The sequence below is a fragment of the Battus philenor genome, unplaced genomic scaffold (genome assembly GCF_028537555.1).
Source record: "Battus philenor isolate CCGP_79_NKW_IND1 unplaced genomic scaffold, ilBatPhil1.0.hap1 SCAF_15, whole genome shotgun sequence".
NCBI classification, from domain to species: domain Eukaryota; kingdom Metazoa; phylum Arthropoda; class Insecta; order Lepidoptera; family Papilionidae; genus Battus; species Battus philenor.
This window is the reverse complement of record NW_027181677.1, coordinates 736,518-755,111: the sequence shown is the minus strand read 5'-3', so window position 1 is coordinate 755,111 and position 18,594 is coordinate 736,518. Positions and strand designations below refer to the sequence as shown.

Below are 18,594 nucleotides of genomic sequence, written 5' to 3'. Positions count from 1 at the left end.
GATTATATTGTTTGACAAGTCTGTTTGTCGCCATTACGCGCGCGCACCTGTACAAGATGGCCGCTGACCGGTCGCACCGCGATGTCCACTTTGAGCGCCATCTTGTCGGCCTGCGAAGTGAATTCCATCTCCCTCACGCAGTACACGATGATCGTTTTCATTAAACACATTGCATATTGCTTACCTGAATAGTATACCATAATAATTATTTTTCTCTCAACATCCGAAATAACAATAATTACACTCTTTATCACTGGTATTACAAATATAAGCTTAGCTAAGAAAAGTCGTGTTCCTAGACTTTTGTAGGTCGGTCATAGGACCCTTCATAAGAGTGAATAAATGAAGGTATGATCGATTTAATTAAAAAAAAAGAAGAATGATAATAAACTGTTATAATTTAATACTCGATTAAAATTAACTGAAAAAAAAGCAAGAATAATACAAAATGTAAATGTGGGATCCTGCAGAGAAGGCGACGGAAGTGAGGCGATTTACGAAAGGAAAGGTAAGAAAAGGAATGCCAGATATTGTGGAAGAATAAAAAAAAGTAATGAATGGGAGATATTAAAGAGAATGAGAGAGAAGCATGATAACACTCAGTGAAAAATTATTAAAAGTCCATTCTTTACCACGATAGAAGAGAACAGGAGGTCTTAAAAATATACACGCTTAGTTACTACGTATTTAAATTCAAGAATGAATATGACATCTGACGTGCTATTTTATTATTCTTCAAACACTTCTATGCCTGAAGAATAAATAAAAATTATAATATTCTTTACTCAAAATACAGTGGATTATATCTCTTGTCGATATCATGTTGAGTCTACCGCCTATTTGTATGAAACGCTTCAGACCTGAGAAGAACAGACAAAAGAAACTAAGCGGAACTATGTTTTTTTTTCTGGTAAATTGGACAATAGCCAATATTCAATCTATTTTTATTTCAATTTCTAAGTACCTGAAATTTTTAAAAAGCGAAGTGTGTAGGGAACCAAAATTTTCTTTTCAAAGTGACCTTTATGTTTCTTCAAATCTGGCGTTATATGACCAAATGTCTTCATCAAATTTGACGAGCCGATACATTTCCAAAAGGACCAGTTGTCTACGTCCATTAGTGGGCTGGGACTGAAGAGATGATTACGAAAGAAAATGAATATTCTACGTTATTTATCTTTTAGAAGACCAAAATAAATACGTACCGATACAAGCACGCCTGCCGGTGCTAAAGTTAAGGAGTGGCGGGGCCAAAGTGGAGTTGACAGAGAGCCAGCGCTCCGGCCGGTACTGCGCTGCAGTGTCACCCCACAGCTGACGCGATCGCCCAGCGCCCCAAATGTTAATGCAACAGGTGGCGCCCTCTGGGATTGTGCATGATTCTAAACGTATTGACAAAAATAACTTTAAAATGTACAACTAAAACTGTTTTAGTTTAGTTTGAAATGTAAATAGTTAGAGAAGTTACTTCAGTACAATAAGCTTTAACCCTTTCACGACCACGGGGACGCCGGTGTCCCAAGCAAAAATCATGGATTAATTAAATATTTACGTAACTATTGTAAATTATTTTTTTGTTTTAATATTTCGGAAAGTACCTTTTTATTATTTTTTACTGGCAATATAGGATAACTAACACCGTTTATTGTTTATCGTCATCGGAACGTTAGAGTTCTTTTGGCGCGAATGATCTGCTGTTTGGAATAAATAATTGATATTGTAAAAGTGCTTTTCAAATTTTACAGTGTCAAATTATCATTACCTGTTAAGTAAATTGTTATTCTAAATATTCAGTAGTAATGTATTTATGTTGTATTCTGTGATAAATCGTTATAAAGATTATGGGACACGGATGTCCCTGTCGGCGTAAAGGGATACTTTTTATACGGGATATTTCTTAACTTTTGACTTGGTGATATACCAAAATGCTATCATTTTGTTATTCATATTTTTCTCAGAATATGTTTCGTAAGAGACGTGGAGTTTTTGAACTTCGAAAAAATAAAATTCTTCAAATTTTTGTGGGCGACAATAGCGATGAGGAAGATGACTTAGTGCTTGATGACGAAGACCAAAGACTTCTAGTACAGGATGATGACCAAGGGGTATATGATGTCGAGGTTGAAGAGACGACGACTCTTCAACGGCAAGAATCACCTGAACCTTCAACGTCTCAAAAAATCAATCCATCTAATCATTAACCAATCCATCAACAACAGGAATTGTTTCGCCGAGTACCACAAATAACTTGCCCTATTATATTTATATTATTCATAAACAAGTAAAAAAAAGTACACTAAGTAACAAATGTACATTATTTACAACAAAACAGACTTACCAACAAGTAAACCAAAATTTAGAGTTTAAGTAGAAAGTAACCCTTTAGCGACCATAGGGACATATTTGTCCCATAAATTTCCAAGAAAAATGTAAAACTTTTTTGAATTTTTAGTATAAATTATGTTTTTAGGATGCATATTAATTCATTACATCTAGCTAAATTAATTAAATAAGGCACCGTAACCTTATGGTCCTGAAAGGGTTAATGACTGCAATGAACATTGTGGTAGACGTCATAACCAAAATGTTGCTGAGTATCAGCCACGAGCAAGTAGACGCAGCGTGGGTAGGCATTTAACTAGGTGCGCTGTGCCTTGCAGTACAGCAGTAGCGAAGCTCCAAACGTAACAAAAATTGTAAGTTTTTAACACTAAAACATATATTCTCATGGAATATCCATATTTGAGCTGTTGGAATGTTTATCAGGAAATTTCAATCAATCAGTATTTCCAGAGGGATGTTGGTAGAGAGGGAAGGTGCAACTAACTGAGGGCGAGGTCGCGGTGCGCGCGGCGGAGGACCGCGGGTACAGGCGGCAGCAGTCGCAGCGTCTCGCAGATCACAGCCTCGCAGTAATGGAGACGAACGAGGTGCTCTTTCGATACTGGACCATTGCACTCGCCAAACACTTGTTTGATCCTGCAAATGATATATTTTTGATAATACTTATCATATGTTAAGATGAGTCTTTAATTCTTCATGGTTTTATCACCCTTTTTGTCTAACATCGAATCGCTCCATTCGTAGTTCGTCTCCGCAGCGTATGCCCAGCCCTGTGCAAAAGTCCCCCATAATAACTCTTGAAGACACGTATAGCTCTACTAACGCCCTCATTGCTTTCACCTTGTCATTGAAATATTACCCACTGCTGGGGTAAATTCTGGGTTTTAACCTAAGTTTAACCTTCTACGAATACCGAGTCTTCGAGCTGTCACTTGAAGTTGACAACGTTGTGAATGAGGAACTGGGTAAGAGACATGACGCCTCCCTGGGATATTTAGTCCTCTCCCGGAAGTAGAACAAGTTACCTGACTTCAGACTTATTGTGTTTTCTCTCTCTCTCTATGGACTATGGAGAATATACACGAGAAGCCTATGCGTGAGGACTTAATGGAGAAATTTTCAGATGGCGGAGGCTCAGAGACGTTCTTTCTCCAAACAGATTTAACGCGTTACCAAATTTACAGGGTACTCTTCTATGATTATCTACTTTGAAGAGAGAACAGATTGACGAAACTCTATTAAGAAGGCGTTACAGAACAGGAAAAGTTATCTTCTTTATTTTTAATAATATGCTTGAAAGGTCGCATCGTTCCGTTCCATCTTCTCTGAAACAAGAATTTTTTTTAAATTTTAAACTAACTCTTCGTACAGCTTCCGTTGGACATCTGGCTTGCATCCAAGCATTAGGAATACGTAATTAAGAACTGTGGCCACCGTTTCCTGGCCCGCCACTATTATTGTATCCACTTCAGCCTTCATCCTTTCCTCGGATAGTGTATCTGACTTACTTGCTTCCATCAACATGTCCAGAAAACATTTAAATTCCACTTTCTCAGTTTCTAGAAGAAAAGAGTTATTAATTTTTCGTGGTTGTTATATATAAATTAAATTAGAAAGCGATGTTCACATTGACCAGTTGGAGTTTTTTTATATACCCTTGGTTTTGATGGCCTCACGCTCCCCCACCATGTTTGAAGCCGGGGCATTACAAATGTAAATAGATATAAAACATATTCTTTTATTCTTTCTTCTATCATCCGTCACAAATTCAATCACTCTTTTATTTTTATTATGTTTCTACTTTATACTTATACTTTCATTCTTTATCTCTAATCTTGGTATATCAATTTCTAATTTGTATTTAGTTATTTTTTATATTTTTATTATTATTTTCATATAAGTTATATATTTATAGTACTGTTATTATTATTTTAATACTAGTGATTTTTTTCATATATAGTTATTTACTTATTATTATTTTTTTCCTTTTTGTAATTTGAAAGTGTTTGATTGACCATTTGGATTATGATCTAATTGTATTAGTGGCCTTGTCTTAGTTACAGAATATTTTATAGTTTCTTAGATAAACAATAAGGGGTATAACATTGCATCTGTTCTCGTTATTTGTATCCCAGATTTTTTTCATGCAAAAGTGCATTCTATAATAAGTCAACTGTTTATCTTTTTTACAAATATTTATACATTTGTATTATATTTATCAACACCATGAGCAATTGTAGCCCAGTGGTAGAGTACTGAGAATTACGTAGATCGCGGGTTCGCCCGGGATACAATCTTATAATCTATGTGTATTAATTATATAGGATTGCCAATGTTCAAAGACACGTTTCCAGCGTATGGGCAGCAGTACCCTCTGCGTACCATAATACCAGACTGCGATCGGAAACCCCCCAGCAAAGCGTGGCGATTATGATGTATCCCTTCATAGATATTTTTGGTGGAAGCCAATACCCAGCAGTGGGCGTCTATGGGCTGAAACAACGACGACTTCAATCAATTCGTATCCAGTTTTTCTATTTTTAAATAAATATTATTAATAACCTTTTTTCTCTATTTCCTTTATTTTGATGTCTTCTATTTTTTTACGTTTTTGAACTAGAATCTGAAATTTAATTTATGCTTTATATATTAATAAAGTATAACAATAAAAAATATAATTATATAGAATGATAAAGTTTATTATTAATTATATAGTATAGATGTGTAGAGAAATAATCACAGCTGTCAAAATGCTTTCGCTTATCTGTCAATACATCGGTCTACGCATGCGCAAAAACTAAGGACGCGCGGCGTATGATTTGTAGGCGGTTGTCAAAACCGCGTCTCACGCCGAAAAATATTATGAAATATAATAATGGCGAACGGCGTCAAGTGACATATGTGTTATTGTTTGTGAATTTGTATTAAATCTTTAGTGCTTGATAGAATATGGAATTAAAGACTATCTTATATTAATTTTGAATCAATGTTTAATATGTACAAATGAGTGATGAAAGTTTTTTGTGAAAATTATTTCATTCGCATGACAAATAATTTATTACGGCGTTGGTGTATCTGAAGTTGTAGGCTGATGATCTTTAAAATAAACTGTGTCTATTTTTCATCCAAGCGTTTAAATTTTTGTGCTCCTGCTCGTTAGGTGTTGTCTCTAACGTTGCCTACCTAACCTGTTAAACTCTACCACAGATTTATATCTAAGAGATCTCTCGCCGAATTCAACTCGGATGGGCAGTGTTCCTGAAGCTCCGAAATATATTCTCGTCTAAAATACCGCAATATCTGAAGAAGATGTTCTTTGACCAGTGTGTGTTGCCTATGTTGAATGGTTGCCTGTGTAATATTGTTATAAGAAGACTCAAGATCACCTAGTGAGTAATGGAGAGACCTGTGGTCGGAGATCCGCAGAAAATCCAAGGTCCTCAACGTAGCTAAAATAGATCATCTGAAATGACAGTGGGCGTGGCACATGGTCGATGGCCGTTGGGATCGAAAGGTTATCGAGTGGTGACCACGAGACGGTAAACGCAGCGAGGGTAAGTCCGTCAACAGGTAGACACATGACGTAATCAAGGTCGCGGAAAGTCGCTAGTTGTAGCTAGCGCAATGATGATGATAAGATGATGAAAGTACAGTTAATGTCTGATTGTTCACTAACTAATAAGTTCGATAGTTGGATGAGATAAAACAAAGAATAATGTTCACTATTAAACGGCTTAATTTAGAATTTAGCACAGTACAGACAGGAAGAGATAGTGATTAATTATAGCCAAAGAGAAAAAAGTTAAATAACTGAAATATGATTTTACGGTAAATGGAAAGAATATAATGCAAGGCTTATTACGTGGCAAAAGTCGCAGTTGCAAGCGTGCGTCCTGCGCCCGAGCATAGCTAACAATGACGAGCGGCGGCCGGATATAGCCGAACTTGACCGATGCGCCAGCGCAGGCAATTAACGCTCGCGTAATGTAGGTGCGACCTTTGCGTTATGAAGGTACGATTATTTAATGAGCCTCCTTTTAGGTCGCCACTAAAGTAACCTTCGACAACAGACATTGAAAGTGGTCCACCTTGTAGCCCACCGTCTCGCGGTCGGAGGACTCCGAGTCGACTCCGAATGCCGGTTAGACACAAAGATCTGCGAGGATACTATGACCTTGCTTATCAAAGAAGACGAGACACGTCCAGAGTTCTTTAAGTCGTGTAAGAAAATCGCTGTACAAATAATAAATGGGAATTAAAGAATTAAAATAGAAAGAAAACTATAAACAAAATAAAAAGAAAATGTAAGAAATAATAATATTCTAAAAACTGAGGAACATGGTAATGGATGAAAGGCGTCGAAAATGAAGGGAAATGGAACGAAATGGCAAGACAGATGAAATGTAGAAAGTAAAGAAATGAATGAAAGATCTTAATAAGCTTAATAAGCTAAATGAATTAATATTAAAATGAAAATAGAAGTCCGTAACCTAGAAATAAGTTACCGTACAAGAGGCCCTAAATAGTGATGCCATTCAAAAAAAAGACTGTGAATATAACTTGATAAACTTACAGCATCCGATAGACCGTGTAAGATCTTGACGGATCGCTTCATTTCCCTGTACGCTGGAGTGAGACGGTACACGGGTTCAGGATGAAGAAAGATATTGAGAGATCGTTTGAAGATCAGAGTGACTGTTCGATTGAAGGCTTCATAGTAATCCTCCGTGACCATGTCTTTGGTGATTTCGGGCTGTCCAAGTGCCGTCTCTATACGTAATACACAGGATGATTTGTTTATTTAATAATTATTTAATATTCTTTGCTATACACACTAGAAAATATATACATAGTTGCATAATAGTGAATAAATAAGTACAATGGGAGTTTTTGTTACACGAGACAGTATGGAAACAGTTGAAATATAAATAATGGGTTGTTAACGTTTACAATATATATATATATATATATATATAAAAACGTACGTCAACAATACTAACATATACATGCATATGTATATAGCCTAAATACTTATAATAAATTCGGTATAATACATTATAAAATGACGAATAAAGAATATAATAAATTAAAACATGTTACTCTATTAGAATGCGATAGTTCAATAACGTAAAAAATAATAGCAGTTGGTGAACCCTATTGAAGGTAGAAGAGATAGTCGCTGGCATCGAAAGGTTCTAGAAAAGAGGCTACGGCAAAGAATATCCATCCACTAGGGGGAGACAGGACCTTATTATAGTCGTTGGGGGATGCTAGATGCGAGTTTACAACTGGTCCTTTTGGAAATCTACAGTGATGGTATATGTCCAACAGTGGAGGTAGTGGTATATGTCCAACAGTGGAGATGGTGGTATATGTCCAACAGTGGACGTCATGTCTGTAATGATAGTGATAATGATTAAGACGAAACCTGCAGCCGAAAATAATTGAATATTCTTATGTTATTATTATTAATCATATGACAGTACAGTACAGTTGTATGACATAACAAAACCTCAAACCATCTTTATAACTATAAATAAAAGTCACTTACGACAAATCGTCTCCAATGTCGTATATGCTAAATACTTGTCCAGAAGATCGAAAGGTTCGGAACAGGTTTCCTTCTTGAGTTTGCTCAGTAATTTCTGTGCTTGTCTATTGAAGATAGGCATGAAGCCTTCCACCGTTGCGCTATTGAAAGCGCTCGCCAGTATCTTTACATTGCGTTTCCAAACTGACCCTGAAATACGTAAAAAAATTATTAATAACTTGATAATATCGTGGTGGTGTAGTCTCTGTAGGCGTCCTTAATATTCCGAAACAAAGAAACACCCTGTATCAAACTCATATTCAAACAGATAAGCAAGTTTTCACTGGTCATGGCCTGGGTTCAGAGGCAGTTCAAGAACGCTCAACATCCACGAGGCTCAGGGGCTAAAGAGTGAGGCGGTCTTCGTTGTTCGTTGAACAACAGACACCATCGGGCTGCATAACAGTGTCCATCATGTGGTAGCAATATCACCATACACACGTGGGTGTGTTGCACGGACGAGACTCAAGATGCGATCGCAAGGTTCATCGATGTGGCGAATACGGCAACCGCCGCACGGATACTGGCGCACAACCTGAGGATGCCAATAAGGACTAAGGATGAGAAAGTGTTGATTAAAAATAATTATTGTAATGATTAGATGACTTTAACTTAGTTTTAAATAGTTTAAGATTTAAGTTTACAAAAACAAGATTATGGAATACATAAAATGTTATTATAAAATTATATAAACATTTAAAAAACTTTTAAGTTAAACGGTTTTTTGGTACCCATATTGTGGTGGTTGTGGAAAAATATAAATTTAAGATGGCCGCCGATACAAAATGGCTGATTACATATTTTTCCTTAACCCCCTCAATATGGGTATCAAATGAAAGGGCTACACTAGTAAAACACGATGATTATGTCAAAATTTAAAATTCAAGATGGACGCCGTTCCAATATGGCGGACTAGGTACATATTTTTCCACAACCACCACAATATGGGTATCAAAAAACCGTTTAACTTAAAAGTTTTTTAAATGTATTTATAAAACTTACACCTAAAGTATATGGGCAGATTCAATACGAAATGTACACGTACATGTGACCAGAATTCAAACAAAATTTTTAAATAAATATCTTTGCTCATTGTAGCAATTTATATACTGTATTATATTTTTCACAAGAACTTTGCAATCGTAGGAGATATAGATGGTCCTGAAGCAATGGTAGAGATAGCGTAGATAGAAGATTGAGACTTGCAATTGTAGGTCGCGTGTTTGATTCTCAGTATACGTGTAAGAAAAGGACCAATATATAGCTACTTCCGCCAATGCAGTAGTGGTCGTGTGCCAAACACAGAGTGCTGCACTAATCGGTTTAACATTACTCCTGAAGATGCCCCGTGTAGGGGTGTAACACGTGTTGAGTAATTTGACGGTGGTAGTTGTGTAATTCGCATTATTTGCCGCATGCGCATTTATCAGCGGGCTGGCGGGCGATGCACTTTATTGCACGACTACTACTGCATGATATCTCAGCATACAATCTTGTATAATTCAGACTTGATTCAGGATTGTCACTACTTACAAAAGCAAAACCCTAAAGCTAGTAAATAAATAGTTAATATTGTAAGAATGGAGAACATCCTAAAAATATCCTAGCTGAAAAGAATAGAAATAAAAAATAAAAACATAGAAATTTATATAATTAAATAATGTGTCAATATTGTGATGCCAAAATTTACCTGTGATTTAAACTGTGATCTAAGAGCTAAGATGAGGGAAGGAAGGTGATAAAAGGCAGATGAATAAAGAAGAAAATAAAGCACGAAAGAATTTGTGAAGGAAGAAGAATCGAATGCGAATGAGATATAAACATTTAAACTGGTAAAAAAATTTAGCTGAATATGTAACGTCACTGCCACGTATATGGCAGGAAAAACGGAAAGTTTCCTAAAACGGAGACCATTACAAAAAGAAAAATGATCACCTGGCGCTGTGATAAGTCCGTCCCTCAGCCACGGTCTCGCGAAGCCGTAGAAGTAAGGTTTCTCCAGGAACGTATTTGCTACAAGCCTCGCTTCTTCCGGGTCTGATAGAACTGCCGACAATTGTATTACTCTCATTACATCATTATTATTTCAGCCGTAAGCCTTCCACTGGTACATATAGGCCTCGCTCATAGGTATATAACAAGTGGTTGTAACACAGTCGCAAGGCAAACGGCACTACCGAATTTTCCATCACAATGTTCGGTTAAAACAACAAATCCATTCATGATTGTCATCACCTATATAGTGGGAAGGTAACTACTGGTCATAAGCAAAAAAGCCTGCGTTCAGAGTCCTCCGATGACCTGAAATAAGTATTCCGTATACCTTGTGTTTAGACATCCTGTGCTATTCGTTCTGCGTTTCCATATATAGCTTACCTACCCCTATTTACAAATCGGTAGAGCAATGTCACCTACTTCTGCTTCGTCCGCTCTCATTACATAAAACCAAACACAGTCTTTATTAGCTTAATCACTGTTTTAGAACAAAACTCATAATTGATCGTCCTAGTAAGAGCTCGAGCACGGCGGCGAACGCATTTGTTTATTTTATTTTTTCACAGCGTGATCTATTAAAAATTGTCTAGCATACACACAAGTGTTGATTACAGTTCATATCTGTAGAGTTATATCCTATAGTTATCTTACAATAGGAGGTACCATTTATAGCTTTTACAATTATAACCAAACACCCTGTATATATTCGTAAATACTCACTTATGAAACAGTGATAGCCGATCCATACAACGAATGGCATTTTGGTTTCTTCGATGATATCGGAAATCTCGTTCAAGTACCGAAATGCGTCTAGACATAAAAAAAAAATTACTTTTTAGTATTCATATAACTTTTTAATACAAATATATTAAATCTGTTAGTTATAACAATAAAATTAGTTCTATAGAAATAAATCTGTAGTTAATACACTTGAAGCTGCATATTTTATCGCCTAATGGCTAAACTGCGAGACCCAGCTGGGGACACGCGGTAAAAGCAGAATACGTTCCGATTAGCAGAGAGAATAGAGCAGAAGAACATCGCCACATTTTTGAACCAAGACAAGTGTTGTAAAGAACTAAGGTAACCGTCTGAAGAGGCAATTGATGTGGCACATGGTTTGTCCAACCTACGATTGTTGGGGATGAAAGGTATGTCCCGTACCAGGGCAGCAGCTGGATGCGGGCAACGCAAGACCGGTCGTGGTGGCGATCTTTGGAGGCTTATCGTTTGCAGTGGAGGTATAGGCTACATGGTGAATAGTTTGGTCATCCATGTGGTGAAAGCGGCCATGCGTTTTGGGCGGATTCCTCGTGGACCACGGGCTCGTAGACGCATTGTGGGTAAGTTTTCCCACCTGGTTGACAATTGATAAGGTCGCAAGAAGTCTCAGGATACAGGCAGCGGAAGATCGGTGATGGTGGCGATATTTAGGGGAAGCCTGGGCCTTACTGATGGTGGTGATGATAATGAGAAGGATAAACATCCTTTATCTACTCTTACGGTATTCTATTCCATAAAAGCGTAGAGGTATAATACATTAGCATTACTCAGTCCGTCGCCAAAGAATTTGTGCATGTTGCCCACGAATGGTACAGTGGCGTAGGTGGGCAGATGCGACAGCAACTTCCGCGCCCGTCGACATCTCACTCGCAAGTACACGTGGGCGCACACTAGCGCCACCAGCGTCAACACCAGCCAGTACATCTGAAAATTGATTCTACAATTTTATGACATTTTTCAATAACTACATTGTTTTTCATATTTAAGAGGACCTAATTATTTTTATTACATTACAAAGAGTCGTATTATCAGTCCATAGACGCCCACAGTAAGGCGTTGCCTCTCCTAGCGATATCTATAGGGAAATATAACCTAATCGCCATGCTTGGCAGACAGGTTAGCGATTGCAGTATGGTATTATATCTATACTATCCTATGATAACTAATATTTAATGGAATCAAGCGTTATCTTGCGGAAGTCCATCCTAAGTAAGAAAAGGACCAATATCTAGCCACTTCCGCACATGCAGTGGTAGTCATGCAACAAAGTGCGCCGCCCGTCAGCCCGCAAACAATGCGAATCACACAACCGCCGCCGCCAAACTACTCAACACGTGTTTCACCCCTCCACGAGGCATCTTCAAGAGTTATGTTACACCGATTAGTGCCAAACACAGAGTCTCTCTGTGTGTGTTGAGTCAATCATTTGTTATTAATGCACTAAGTGTGAATTATATAGGATACATATCTCGGGAATCGAAGCCGTGACTATAGTCGTAAAGTATCAGTCCTTTACTACTGAGCCACTATTGTTTATCGGTAAGAGAAAGATTTGGAAATTATAAATATTGACATGTAATAAAATAGAAAGTTCACTTTTAAACATTCATTCATATAGATTTTGTGATTAAAGGCTCGATTATACCATATGTACGGCATGAGAACAATGTCAGATTAGCCTTATTTGATAGAAAGAAGAATTTTATTTTTTTACGTAACAAGGATTTTTTTAATAGCACACATTGCGGTACTGTGTTTGTTTTCAGTAGCAATACGTTTAGATATAATTTTAAATAGAAATCTTAACTGATTTCATACAGTCTCATTGTTAATTAAAATATAATTGTAATATAAATGTAATTTTTAAACTATAATTTATAAATATAAGAATTATTATCGCTTATTATTATACAACTTACATTTATATCTTAAATTTCTTCAAGTCATTTGATAGGTACACACAAGAATTTAACAATTTGAGTCTAAAAGTAATTTTAATGTTTACACTTGAATTCGTCTACTTACACTGCAGATAAATATTACTTATACTTCATATATACTTGACCAGGTCATGCACTGAATTTTAGGTTGGGTTTACACAAACGTATCTATAAATATCAAGTCAGAAATCACCATGTATATCGGTGAATATAAAATTGTGACTCAATTTGTTAGATATTGTTGTGTAAGTCATTTATTTAACATCGGAACTTTCAACAGAACTCTTATTGATCGTCAATTTATTACCTATTTTATTTTTGACTCTACTCTGCTTCGCGAGGTGCAGAAGAAATAGGTATATACTCCACAACAACACATCTTTTAATAAATTTTAACACAGATTTATACATGTACACTTTATTAGATATAGCCTTTTAGTATTGGCAGCTGTTTTGGGTCACCAATTTAGTTTTGCGTGTTTAAAGAAAAGACGATTGAGAGCAATTTTATTTCTAGTTTATAGTCTAAAGTCTCTTGAGATGTTTTTGCTGTTAGCCTTGCAGCTTTTACAGCTTCATCGGAAACGAGTTCACGAAACGGAGGGGTCCGTGAACTATATGATTTTATTTCATTGCATTTGTATTGCATTTTCATTTGTTGTGAATAATGTTATGCTGCTAGCTGGTTTTGGCTTTATACAGCTTCATCGAAATGGAGCCCGTGGAAACAGAGGTCCATGGGCTAAAATATTTTATTTCGAAAAATGATTTCTATTTATACATGCGCACGCGGGCGCTCCATTTGGTGTCTCTCTCGCACACTACAAGAAGTGAGTGCCGCAGAAGCTGACGAACGGCGCATGCGCGCGGAGCTGTCACAGCCTAAATGAAATTAAAACAATCAAACCATATCATTGCCAAGAATTCTTGTCATTTAAATATTTGTGTATTGAATTATAAGCCTTTTCAATTAAATTTATTTTTAATAAGCGTTTTGAATTTTGTTAACTGAAGTTAAAGTTAGTATACAGTTCATATGCACCTTGCTTGAAATAATAATCGATTTATTAAACCTCCTGAATTATACGTTTGGCATAATGATAGAGCTGTGTTTAAAACAAACAGCGGACTCACACATGTGTTTAAGTTCTCCGCACTTCAGCTCGTAATGACATATTATTACATCTGGTTAATTCAATTCCTCCTCTATCATTTCACGTCTATTCAATAGCTTGAAATAACACGTCCAACGAGCAAGGAAAGGTTTATAACGAAGCCTTATATTACGTGCATAACTAAAAACGATTGTTGAAGTAATAATGCAATTGTTAATAAAACACGCCTGTAGAATTATTTACCTATCTTCGGCACTGTCGAAACGAAGTATCGAATATTATATTTATTTTCATTTTATTTATAGTGAACATATATTTTAACTTTTATAAACTAAGGTAATTTGATTTAAATAATATCGTGATCAAAAAGTAAAATGTTTTTTTTTAGTTCAGTGTCTGTTTATTGTCTTATCCCGTAATAAGCGTATATATACGCTGAATTTTATTGACTATATATAACTTCAACCAGATCCCTGTCAACGCGGAGGTTATCCCGAAACGGCAATAACAACACCCTTCGGAATGTTTGAATTTCCTTATATGACCTTTGGCTTACGTAATGCTGGACAGACTCTGCAAAAATTAGTGGACGAGATGACGAGAGACCTGGATTTTTCATTTGGGTACGTAGATGATTTCCTGATTTTCTCACCGGATAGGGCAGACTTATCTTCAGCATTTAAGACAATTAATCATCCAATTAAAGGAAATCGGAATGGTCATCAATTTCTCAAAATGCATTTTCGGAGCTGAAGAGGTCACCTTCTTGGGTTGTGTCGTATCGTCATAAGGAATTAAACCTACGGAGGACAAGGTTGAAGCCATAAAACAGTTCCCAATTCCGATAAACGTCAAGGAACTGAGACGATTTTTAGGGCTGATTAATTATTACCGTCGTTTTGTCAAAGACGCATCTAAATCGCAAGCTGATTTACATGATTTTGAGAGGAACAGTCGAAGGTTCTCACCCATTGACACTGACTGGTGACACACTTAAAGCCTTTGAAAAATGCAAGCAAAGTTTATGCAACGCAACTCTTTTGGCTTACCCGGATATGGACGCAAAGTTAGCGGTAGTCACTGACGCTTCCGACACCACCATTGGCGGAGTACTTCAACAACTCGTTGACAATGTATGGCAACCATTAGCTTTCTTCAGTCGGAAGTTAAATCCAGCCCAAAGAATATACTCTCCTTATGATCGAGAGCTGCTTGCGATATATAAAGCAATCAAGCACTTTCGCCATTTAGTTGAAGCGCGTCACTTCACCGTTTTCACAGATCATAAACCCATATGTTTCGCGTTACGCGTTTCACCAGCGTAAGAACAAGTGCTCACCTCGCCAATTTCGCCACCTGGACTTTATTGCCCAGTTCACCACGGACATCAGACACGTATCAAGCAAAGATAACATTGTCGCTGACACTTTGTCAAGAGTTGAAAAACTGCAAGCACCGGTTGATCTTGTCGTGCTAGCTAAAGCGCAAGCATCAGACCTTGAACTGTCGGAACTCCTAGCAAATAAAACATCTTTGCGTTTGGAGAAGTATGCAATTCATGGTTCAGTTTGACAATTCAAAAGTGCGTGTTTAATGTCTACTTGAATAAAGATAATTTGAATTTGGATAATACTGGTTTTTCTTGAACTCAAAATAGCTAAATTCTTACATAACTTGAAGTCGAGCATGTCCATCTATTCGACCGCATTTATAGGGAAATCCTTCACTGGTTGTCAGGTTATAGAATAAATTCCCCGTAGTAATAAATCGCCTTAACAACCAGTGTTTCAACCATTTGCACTGTAATAGTCATATTAAGTCACCGAAAAGGGGAATTCCACGTTTTTATTGAACAGTGGTAGTCCAGCGGTATCGATCGAGGCGTCCGATCGTAGGTTTCGTGTTCGATTCTCGGGATATAATTTTACACGACTCTTACAAAGTGCATTAAATTAAATCTAACAATATTTGATTTGTAAATGAGTCAACAAACAAAATTATAATAAGGTTCATTTAATAATATATATTTAATTTAGAATTTATGACAAAGAAAAAAGGTCTAAGATCTTAAGTTACGTTTCGATTAACTTGATGATTCGATGTATTTTAATATTATAGTTTTAATTTTAGATTTAAAACTAAGTAAAAGGAAGAAAAGATATGTTGTGGAACTTATATGTATATATATATATTTAATAAATGGGAAAGGGTTCAAAAGAAACACAGGATGTAATTACCATTTCGATTTATTCAGTTAAAATATGAAATAACTTACGGTTACAGTAAAAATAAGTTTTTTTTTAAAAGATAGTCGTCACGTGTCAACTGCTTCCGTTAGGTTCTACAAGCCGCCCGCGCCCCCTCCCGCGCCCGCTCATTGCAACTTGCATTAGGTACATTAACATATGAATGGACAATTTGGACGTACAGTTTATGAATCTCTTCTCATTTATACATATTTATTATTTACTTTGGCGTCAAAGTGCCCCCACGTACCATTTTCCCTTCATTTTCGTTCCATTCAGCTAGCCTATGTAATATTTACAGTAATCTACTTGCTTAGCTTTAAATATATATTATATTATTGTATACTCTTGAAAGCTTCCACTAAACTCCCCTTTCCGCGTAGACAATTTTGTAGATCCCACGTAGCGCTACACAAACTCGTAGAGCATCCGTAGACGCTACGTAGACGTCATACAAAAGCTTCGTGTTAGACTACAAGAAGTCTAAACTACGTCTACAGGTTTACGTTGTCCGGTTTCTACGAACTCTACGTCGAACTGGGAAAATTTTAAAATCGAACCTACGTAATGGAACCAAAGTCAAGTAACACTATTAACGATGGATATGATTGTAGCCGGGCGCGGGGGAATTTCCCACCCTACTCAACACGAGGATTTATATCGTAAAGCCGGAAGCCGTGGTTTATTCGAAATGTATTTGACTTCCGTAAAGTCTAAACCATCGATTGATGTATCTTTTTGAATTGTTCTAGATGTTCCTGCGTGAGACCAAAGCCTTACTCTCCCTGAATCTCGTTATATGTACTGCCGGAGGAGTAATACTTTGGTGAGACTGGACTATTTATTGCTTTAGAAAATCTCGTAGCATCGCTGTAAGGCTGTGGTGCTACGCGAATGGACAGTGGTTGATACGCTACGATAATATCACCTAATGAGGTTCTCAACAGTAACCTAGAGTGACCCGCGCCTACGATAGTAGCTTTCACGGCTGTTTATGACCCTTTATGTTTCATAATAGCGTTCTAAAAACTATTCAGACAGAAAATTTTATAAAAATGCAAGGAAATCCCTACACCCTCCTACAAGTAAAGAAGGTACTAGACTAGCAAATAAACTCTTTTTACGTATTACAATATGTATATATATTTAACACATATGTATATATGTATACAAGGTGATTTTTTTCGTAAAAGCTTCAAAGTGGTGAATATATAGTTCATTTGCTGTCAATTAATGTACGGTACACGCTGTCAATACATTGTTGCTTTTAGAAATAATAAATAACGTAATGATAATATAATAAGTGAAATCGTTTTTAAAATTCAAATTACTACGAATTGTAATTAATACTTGTTTACAATGTCGCATTCTAAAAGAAATAAATAAATTAACGTAATATGATTTAAAATCATCCAATTCTAATTATCCATAGGATTCATGTCTGGTAGACGAAAAGCCAACCGTTTGTTCAATACAGCAAGAGATAACATCATGAGACCTGAGGCAAAAGATTTAGAACTAGATTTAGGTCTAGTTTACAGCCTTGGTCTAGATTTCCCGAGTCTTAAATTAAATAGCTCCCAAGCCGCTCATTCCATCAAAGAGCTCATGGCACATTTAGAAATGAGGATTAGCCGAAGAGAAATTTTAAAACGAAGTAAAGCAATCAAAGATGAAAAACTAAGGTCATTAATATTGGATGTAGAAAAGGATTCTCTTGATGTTAGAAGTGAGAATATGTCCTTAAAAGGACAGTTGTCTTCTGCTGAACGAAGGATCAGAGCACTGGAGGAAAGCCTGGTATCCGCTGAAAATTCATCACTGTCATTCCAGAAGAAGTTAAATGAGATGACGGAATACACATCATCTTTAAAAAGAGAACTACAAGAGAAAGACTTACTCCTTAACCAAAATAAACTTGACAAGGAGAAGCAGAAGAAAATTTTGGAAAAAAAATACAAACATAAAATTGCTGCAGAACATGAAAAAGCAAAAGAAATAAACTCTGAGGAGGAGAGGCTGCGAAATGCAATGGAGGATAATGAAAATCGCTTGAGGATCATAGCTGAAGCGCTTCAGGAGAGGGGTGATCATGGGGAAGTCATGCCTAAAGTGGTCATGGGCGACATGTGCGCACAAACCAGTGCCCGGGACTTCACGCCAGGGTCTACACCAAGGGCATTGCCTGCACATATGTTAACGCCGTTTAGTTCAGCCCAGCATACAAGAGATACGGCGTCGTCTCGTCGGGGTGTTGCTATCGCCAACCCTCGGTACCGAAGGTCCTTGTCAGCCGAAGGCCGCGGTTGGATAGAGCACGCACCTAACAAACTAGTTCCTATGGGAACAGTCATGAAACCCGTCATCGAAAATAGTAAAAATGTTAATAAGTTGACCAATGTCAAGGATATAGCAAATGCAAAAACATCTAAATACTGTCTTATTTCTCAAGAACAAGATACGGATGAAGAATTGGAGACAAAGTTGTACAAAGGAGATGTGGTCCCAGCATGTGGGGGTGGAGCGGAATACCGGCATCGTATAGCTTGTATACGAGTCCATTAAACCAGACTGTCGAACGC

General features: G+C 36.9%; 2 protein-coding genes across 2 annotated transcripts; one reads left to right on the top strand and one right to left on the bottom strand.

The window, feature by feature from the left end:
• Positions 1 to 2: 2 nt before the first annotated feature.
• Positions 3 to 14,445, bottom strand: LOC137918973 (cytochrome P450 4c21-like). Its single transcript, XM_068761929.1, has 11 exons — positions 14,419 to 14,445; positions 11,479 to 11,635; positions 10,649 to 10,738; positions 9,869 to 9,979; positions 7,895 to 8,083; positions 6,917 to 7,113; positions 4,906 to 4,966; positions 3,704 to 3,902; positions 2,828 to 2,979; positions 1,206 to 1,382; positions 3 to 184 (listed from the first exon to the last, which is right to left on the bottom strand). The coding sequence occupies exons 1-11, from the start codon at positions 14,443 to 14,445 to the stop codon at positions 3 to 5; spliced, it is 1,542 nt and encodes a 513-aa protein (XP_068618030.1).
• Positions 14,446 to 14,701: 256 nt separating this feature from the next.
• On the top strand, positions 14,702 to 18,577 carry LOC137918972 (kinesin-like protein KIF23). The gene is made up of 3 exons (XM_068761928.1): positions 14,702 to 14,899; positions 15,087 to 15,327; positions 17,445 to 18,577. Exons 1-3 carry the CDS (start codon positions 14,702 to 14,704, stop codon positions 18,575 to 18,577), a joined length of 1,572 nt encoding a protein of 523 aa, XP_068618029.1.
• Positions 18,578 to 18,594: the final 17 nt, after the last annotated feature.